This window comes from Microtus ochrogaster, linkage group LG2 (assembly GCF_000317375.1).
Source record: "Microtus ochrogaster isolate Prairie Vole_2 linkage group LG2, MicOch1.0, whole genome shotgun sequence".
Classification (NCBI taxonomy): domain Eukaryota; kingdom Metazoa; phylum Chordata; class Mammalia; order Rodentia; family Cricetidae; genus Microtus; species Microtus ochrogaster.
Genome location: NC_022028.1, coordinates 36,133,643 through 36,142,611, shown reverse-complemented (window position 1 = coordinate 36,142,611; position 8,969 = coordinate 36,133,643). Strand labels below are relative to the sequence as shown.

General features: G+C 43.2%; 1 protein-coding gene across 1 annotated transcript in view; it reads right to left on the bottom strand.

Annotated features, from left to right (window-relative positions):
• Positions 1 to 8,969, bottom strand: part of Ctnna3 (catenin alpha 3) — a 1,290,503-nt gene that overhangs the window by 1,216,608 nt on the left and 64,926 nt on the right. Inside the window, exon 5 of the mRNA XM_013351193.2 lies at positions 6,174 to 6,293. Coding sequence (XP_013206647.2) covers positions 6,174 to 6,293 — 120 coding nt within the window. The remainder of the gene's footprint in view (positions 1 to 6,173; positions 6,294 to 8,969) is intronic.

Genomic DNA, 8,969 nt, shown 5'->3' with positions numbered 1-8,969 from the left:
TGTGTGTGTGTGTGTGTGTGTGTGTGTGTGTGTGTGTGTGTGTGTGTGTGTTTATCTATTGGAGCATGGGTAGCCTCTCAAGAACCACATCCCTGAAGAAAGTTGACTCTCTCCCCCCAGTGGCCATAAACTGTCAACAACTCCTCAGTGAGGAGTGAGATTTCATGGTCCCCTCCCCCATCTATGGTGGGATTTTGTCTGGCTTAGTCTTGTGCGTTCAGTGGCAGCCACTCTGAGTTTGTGCTCATTGGTCCTACCATAGCCAACAAACAATGTGTTGCTGCAGCTAACCACTGCCTCTGACCCTTTCATCCGTGCTAAGTCCTGAGCACTGAGAAGAGGGATGTGGTTCAGCACCTCATATAGAGCTGAGCACCCCACAGTCTCTTAGTCTCTATGCATTGACCAGTCTGGGGTCTCTGTATTAATTACCACCTACTTCAAAAAGAAGCTTCTTGAATGAGGGCTGAGAGATTCTATAATCTATAAGTACAAAGGTAAGCACACAGAGGGCAGTTTGTTATCATGTCCATTTCACAGGATGATAGTATTAGGTTCTTTCCTAGGACCTAGGACCCAGTTACCAGCACTAGACCTGAGCTCAATTTTTAAAATGGAGCAGGCCTTAAATCTAATCATAAAGTAACGGTTGGTTACTCTCAGAAAATCCATGCCAATATTGCACCAGAAGGCACACCTTGCCAGGTCAGTTGTTACTGTAGCTAACAGTGTTCACACTTAAGTAAGACCGTTGATGTGTCTTCTCTCTCTGTAGCATGCTCAGAATCTTCTCCCACTGTGAAAGTTTAATAGCTATGCTACCTGGGTCCTGTTAGAAAGTTATTTTCTGAGCCTGTAAGTGGAAGTCAATTCCTTATTTTCCCCACTAACAGTTTGATGATAATATGGTCTGATGTTGATTAGTACTGGCCTTATGAAAATAGCAAAAGATAGCATGTAGAATTTTGCTTTTTAATTTAAGGCTTTTAACTAACCTGAAAGCATTTCTTTTGGCTTTTCCTCTTATTTTTTAATTAAAATATAATTGTATTTCCCCCTTCCCTTTCTTCCATCCAATCCCCCCACCCATGTAATCCCCTTGCTCTCTCTCAAATTCATGCCTTCTTTTTCTTTACCTATAGTTACATCATTTATTTATTCATTTATCTATATTTATATATGCATAAATATATAAATACAACCTGCTTAGTCTGTGTACTGTTATTGTATGTATATCATTTCAGGTCCAAGCCTAGACAAGGAACTACTAGCAACTAAGAAATACTAAACGCTGAAGGCATTTTTACAAAGTAAATTTCATGCAATTTATTTCTCATCTGCTTCATTGATAAGGCTTTAATTTAAATTCAGTTCTACTGGATATCATGTTCTTTCTGTCTTTCTGGTATTCTAATTATCTGGAAAGGGTTGAAGTTTAGTAAAAAAAAAAACTTGTTCATTTCTGAGCATGAGCACTAAGAAGGAATCATTTTATGCTGAGCCCAGAAGGAAATTTGGACACATAGAAAGGACATCATTATTGAACAAACTGGAATTCAGTTGTCATATTGGGTCTAAAACTTTAATCCCTAAGGAATTATTTAGCACAAACACTGAGGGCTATAATTGCTCTGTCTATCAAGAGACATCACTATAAAGACATATTGGAACCAAATGTTGCCATCACCCCTCCCATTATGTGTGTGTGTGTGAATGTGTGTGTCTGTGTCTGTGTGTCTGTGTGTTTGTCTGTGTGTGTCGGTGTGTGCACGTATGTGCTTGTGTGTGCATTTAGGAGCCAGAGGTCCATATTGGGTATCTTCCTCATCACTTTGTACCTACCCTTGTTGAAGGAATGACTCTTACTAATCTAAAGGTCACCAAATTGGTTAGACTGGCTGGTTGGCAAGCCTCCTGTCTCTATTTCCCAAGCACTGGCATTATGGACACACCCTTAGCACTGGGCTTTGGGGTTGAATTAAGGCCCTCATACCTATCCAGAAAGCATTTTACCAACTGAACTATCTCCCCAGTCCCATCATAACTCCCTTCTTGAGAGATAATACTTTCTCTATGTGATCATATTCACCAGTCATCCGACTACATACATCCAAAAATCATTCATATTGTATTATATTTTCAGAACAGCACTAGATCCTGTGTGTGAAGCAAAGGTATATAAATGGAAAATACATCCCTATAGAAATTATAAACCATTTAAGAAATGGGTTTTTGAGGTTAACACTAAACAACATCCTGATAGCTATTACTAATAGATGTGTTAGATGCCATGCAGAGCTGTTTGTAAACATTAAAGGACTTTCTTTACACCTCATCATACTTTCTCAAAACAGGCTCACGTCTGGTGCTATTTTCCCCGAGTTTTAAAAGAAGAAAGTCAGTGGCTAAGGCAGTGCAAACATAATGAGTAGGGATGATTACAAAACCCACCCTCTAGCCGTTGAACTACTTGGATTTTCACTGGCAAAAGCTAAGAATGAAGGTTACCTATTGATCAGAGGACATTGGATGCGGTGCCATGAGAAAGCTTTAAAGAACGAGTCAGACTGAAAATAAGTAAATAGAAAGGGGTTAAGGTCATCTAAATACAAAGTTATATAAATCTTGTGTGGAGGTCAGAAGGCTAGAATAGCAGGCATGATCAGGGAGACAAGAGTCAAGGGTGTGTAGGGTGTTCCAACCTGGACACACATCTGAAGTGTTTTCATTTCAAATACATTTGCATCGGCATAGAAGTGTGTTTTAGTGCACCCAGTGCTCAATTCAATAGTGTCAATTTTAATTCGTAACAAAGGTCTTGGAAGCCTGTGAAAATGGGATGTGTTTTACAATGCTATTGTAAGCATTAAGGGTAGAAGAGAGGAAGGAATTAGATTACAGTCTAGATGAGCAAACGTTATTTTATTCATAAAAACCAAAGCCCCAAGAAAATGTCTTGATTGATAACTGCTCAAATTAATGCATAAGTCTAGGATCTACGCGCAGCTGGTACTTGCTGTCACCATGCCCATGTAGCATTGATGAATAGGATGAAATCAGAACAGGTAAATGACCAGATTTTGTCCCAGATACCAAGAAATGAGCCTCCAAACCTCCAGGCTAATGTGGCTGTGTCATCTGCTCCCTTCATCTTGGTGTACCTGCCCCTCATCTACCACAACTTCTCTCGCCTTTTTCCACCAATGCTACTTCCAGTACTACTGTTTGTGAACATGGGGAAAATATGAAGATTCTTCTGTTCTGACTCAAGTATAAGCGTTCATTCCTTGGGAAAGAACACAGCAACAGCCCACCCATGTTTAGGACACAGCATGCAATAACTCTTCAAAAAAGGTAAGCGAGAAGGAGATGGAATGGCCAGTGAGCCAGCTCAGCGGGCAAAGGCTCTTGATGTAAACTGTATCCCAGGACCCCACATGGTGAGAGGAGAGGCCCAATTCCCACAAGTAGTCCTCCGTCCCCACATACCATAGAACGCACATGCGTAAACATGTTCATCCCTCTATCTTCTCCCTCCCTCCATGATTTTTCTAGAAATATTTTTAAAAGAAACAAGGCAAAGTACAATAAGGATCTACCTATTATTCAGAAAGAAATCTCTCAAAAAAGAATATTAAAATATAGTCATTGTGTTCAAGTAGAATAAACGTATGGCATTCAAGTTTTCTAAAGAAATACGTATATTTATAACAAAATCTCTATGAGGTATGTATCAAGAAAGTGAATACATACAAATATTTCATGGGGAAATAAAGAAAATTTAGTGAATGAATCCATAAGAATTATTACAGTTGGTGAACTGGCCAGCCAGAATTGAAGACCTCGGGGGATATTCGTATCTCCTTTTTTTTCCAAAGTGGATACAGGAATGAAATAAATTATGAAAACACTTCAAATTGGGCAAAAGGGAATCAGTTAGCATTTTCACAGGAAGAGGTCAGGACTAACGCCTACCTGCATTTCAAAGTTAGACAACACATTGGTTTATGGGCCCACAGGCTGAGGCCGAGACTGTGGGCATGTTTCTTTGCTCGCGGCGACCATGGCGGCACCGATACCTCCTGAGTGTTGCCATGGTCAGATACTGTGGGCCTGGGCAGGGAGCACAGATGGAGACCGCCACGGACCCTGTCCTCCCGCGGCTTACACTGTGCTACTACAAAGAACAGTGAGTGCCCTGGGATCAGAAGTGCAGTCACCACAAAGCCTCGGGATGAAGAACCCAGCTTCTGTAACAAGGAAGTTGTCTTGCTGAATTAGCAGTTTTACAGAGATCTGAATCTTTCCCAGTAAGAAGAAAAAGAACAAAAAAAAAGTACTTTTCACTGTGTGCTTAATAGATTTTTTTTTTTGAACTTTAAAGGAACAGGATGGAAGATAAAGACAAATCCCCTCCAAGTCAAAGAGCAGACCCTTAAGCCCTGCCCAGCCAGGCAACGCTGACTCCAGGGCTGGAGGCAGGCCAGACCTGCACAAGCAGCTTAGAAGGGTTCCACAACTATGTGGCATTCTCTGCTACCAACGATACTGATAAAACTGATTCCACTGTACTGCCACGACATTAGTGACGTCACTCATTAGTTACGTATGATGGCTGAGGCAGGGGCATAGATGAGCGCGCATCCACAGGCATCCACGTGGTCGTGGAGCTCTCTCCTCACACACGCCTCTCCTCGGTACCGTTCTCTCAAAGCTCTGCCCTTCCGCCCTTGAAGCGCTTGCTTTCTTCCAAGTTTACAATTAGCTAATGTAAGGCTCTAATCACGGGAAACGTGCTGACGAGAAGGGATCGGGCGCGAGGGGAGTGACTATCGCCTGCCAATTCAAACAGCGCCTGATGGTAAAATATGATCTTGGGAACAAAACTGGAATGGGAGCTATACTGTCCAGAGCATGGATCCGCGGTGTGCATGCTGAACAGCCGTGTATGGGAATTCACTGCGGTAGCTCCGGGGAACACTGACACGCATGTTATGTCTGCTAACACCCACTTGAATGAACAGCATGTTCTTCTTCCGTCTAAAATATCTATCAAGATAAACCGTTTGCCCTAGTCTAGAACAATCCATAAAACAAATATGACCCTTAAAGCCAGAAGGCCGCAGAAAGGTTAAATACCCAAGTTTGAAGAGGAACTGATTTACATCTATGACAGAGCAGGAACCCAGCACACAATTCACTTCTCTTCGTGTTTCTGAAGCCACATCTCATGGACTTGATGTGGTTTAACAAAAATACCGCTTTGAAAACCCACACACAAAAGGCCCAAAACTTGTGACCTGGGCAACACGAGACAGGCACGCCGACGTAGGAGATCCTTAAATGCCAGGTCATCCATTTAACCGCGATTCTAGACACCGGCTATCACTAAGCTTGTTCTCAATGTTCGGGCAACCTAATTTAAACAGCTGATGTCTGCCCTAATCCAAAGAAGCCTGGCAACCAAGTAAAAGCTTGACGACCCTGCCACCTAGTGGCCGTAGAGAAACTGCAGCCAACATTGCCTGACGAGAAGAGCCTGCTGCTGCCGCAATGTCTATCCCCGCCACGCGTGGAATGTATCATTGTGAATCAGGTGTGTACAGTACCAATTCTGAAAGCAAACTTATGAAGATTTTATTTGTCTCTGGGATTATCTTGAAACTATTCAAGTGGGCCAAGGTTTTACTCATCTTCAAACATTAAAAAAAAAAACAAAAAAACTAGAGGTCAATTGCTATTGTTGAATTTTTTTTTTCTCTTTTTCATACTCTGTATGCTCATCCAAACCCTTTTCCTAGTCTTTGGGCTTGATCCCAGATGGATATACCCTGCCAAATCCAAAAGTCATGTGGCCAAGCTATCATAGAAATTCCCTTTGTGCTGCTGAGCTGTCATTACCAAAGGGTCGTTAGACCTTCACAAAGCCGCAGGAATCTTCTTTCGAAGAAAGCAAAGGACATGTGCAGAAACCCCTAAAGTACCCATCTAAGAGCCAGGACCACAGTGAACACTGTAGGTAGCCAAAGGAACACAGAGAGATCAGCACAAACTGTTTCCACCCCGATCATTAGCAGATGAGTCTCCCTGACCTGCCTGCACCTCTAACAGGTGGGACAGCAGGAAGTCAGAATTGTTCACCTTCTCCACTGAAGGAGAATCCTGAATCCTACCTGCTGACGTTTGAAGGCTAAATAATCCAGGTTTTCCAGCTCCTTCCCGAGCTTCTGGTAGGTCTTCTGGAGGTCAGATTTGTTGGAAACATTTTTAAGAGACTCAAATGTTCTTTGAAACTGCAAATGAAAAGAAAGGCAAGATTATATAGTGCCAGATTCTTCTCAAATTCCTAGCTAGCTAACAGAGTCAACAATGCACTTCAGTTTTACCCACTATAATTCAGAGACAACAAATGTTAGCTAATTGTCCTTCAGTGGACTGATTAGGGGTGATTATGAAGAGGTGGGAACTGCACGTGTACAGCCAGCATTACACGTGAATGAGAAGTCCATTTGGTTCTCAATGAGCATACGTCATCCAGAGTCAAAGAGCTTCCATGCTTCAGGGTCCCTTGAAGAAGATGAGACTTAATGTGTAATTTTAAGTTTAACAAAGTAATATTATAAGGCTCTCAGGGCTGGAAGATGTTTCAGTCGGTGACGTGCTTGCTCTGCAAGCCTGAGGACCTGAGGCTGGATCCCACCATCCACCTTTGTAATCCCAACACTGAGAAGGCATAGACAGGACCATCGCCCAAGCCCAACAGCCAGCCTAGCCAATTGGCAAGCTCCGCTACCGCTTTACTAAGTCAGCATAACATCTAATTACATTCTGAGTGTCTGTCCTTAGAGCTACAGCTAAGTGCAGCTCTCACCCCTCCTCAAGGAAACTTCTCTTTGCAGCAGATGAAGATCGTTACGGGAAACCACAACTGATCAGAATGTAGAGCTGTGGTGCCCAGTCCCGTGTGGTGCCCAGTCCCGTGTGGTGCCCAGTCCCGTGTGGTGCCCAGTCCCGTGTAGTGCCCAGTCCCATGTGGTGCCCAGTCCCGTGTGGTGCCCAGTCCCATGTGACGCCCAGTCCCAGCTAATACATCTATAACACCTCAGGCTCAGAGATCACTGCCAAAGGAGGGGGCGGGGAAAAGATTACAAGAGCCAGAGGAAGAGTGTGCTGTGAAATTGTGACACCTAGAAACATCAGAGAAGCTACACCTATAAAATCTTACTAACATGTCCGCCTAACCACAACCTGAAATGGGATGACATTAGACACATTAACCTGAGAGGGGGAACTGGGGAGGCCTCAACCCTAGACAAAGAACTACAGGCAACTAAGGAATGATGAAAGTTGGGGAAATAGACTTCCCCGGGGAAGAGCGTGCGTAAGAACGTGCGTGCGTGCGTGCGCGAGTGCGTGTGTGTAACAAAGAAAAGGAGTCCATGGATTTGAATAAGAGCAAGAGAGGGGTACATGGGAAGGGTTGGAGAGAGGAAGAGAAATGGGTAAATGATGTAATTATATTATAATTTTTAATTAAATGAGTTTTAATTTTTTTAAATAAGGTAGAGAGTGACTGAGGAAGATATCTGATGCTGACCTCTGACCTCTACATCCATGTGCAGAAAGGTGCATGGCTCCAGAGAGAAGGATGGAGAGAAAGAGAAAGAGAGAGACAGAGAGAGAGACAGAGAGACAGACAGACAGACACACACACAAACACACACACACAGAAGGTTGTGGAAACAGAGATTCTCTGCTTGAGAGGAAGGAGATCAGAGGGACTGGGAGGGGGGAAAGAGAGTCATGGTGGGGAGGTAAGAATCACCAAATATGTTATATACATGGATAAAAAATGTCATAGTGAAACCCATCATTAATATATGCCAGAAAAACTATTTTTCAACCAGTTCTCACATGTCAATCATGCAAACAAACAAACATATGCTTGGATATGTTCCCGTTGTGTCGTGAGACTTGGCTTGTGTCTGCAGGATCTGTGCAAAGAACCAGTCACCCGTGAGCGTCAGAAAGGAAGATTTCTCAGCGCCTGTATTTCAGGAAGGGAGGCGCACTAACACGTTGACGACGGAAGCATATGTGGTACGTTCATCTTTGCTCTGTAACCAATGGGTTACAAAACCATATCTGCTGAACTGGAATGCTTCTGTCCATTCTCAAGTCACACGCTGGATTAACGGGACAAATTGCAGTAGATCAGGGTGCTTCCCACTACTAGTAAGGAAGGGGAGCTCATAAAAAAATGAATTCTTGGTGTTTTAGTAAATCAGGACATACTTTGGGGGCTGGTAATTGAAATGTCTAGTGACATTTCTCATTTTCTCTCTTTCTGTCGTTTATTTCCTACATCCTCTTCTTAGGCTGTCACCTAGGTTTCTACAAATAGAGACCACCATTTAAACACACCAGAACCCCCCTACTGTGTTGTCACGAGACAGGCTTGTAAGGTTTTGTAGGGTATAATTAAGTTCCCAGGGATGTGATTTGATCCTTGGTGTATCAAACGCTAAGGAGTAAGTCGCAATTGAAGGGGGTTCTACTGAATTATGTCCTCCATTTCATAAAGGCAACGTGTTCATCTCAATCCAAGGTAAAGAGAAAACTGAAATGCTTCCGTAGGACAGGAAGTTAAACCCAACAAATACCGCTTAATGCCTACTCTCGTCAAGGTGCTATGAATATAAAATATATTTCCTTCCCTGGGGGAACGTAAAGGTTACAGCGGAAAGTAGACATGAAAATCAGAAATGGGAAGGGCATTGACATTTACTAAGTGTGTGTTTGGCCCCAGGTATGGTATGCCTTCCAACTGAACTCTCGAATCAACACCACGAGTTCCTGCTCCGTTCCCGTTAGTGAGTGGGTAAACTGGGCCTCAGAAAGCTTGATGGAGCAGGGGCTTGACTCCACTGTCTGCTGTCCTTCCGTAGAAAGCGGGGAGCACACGGGAG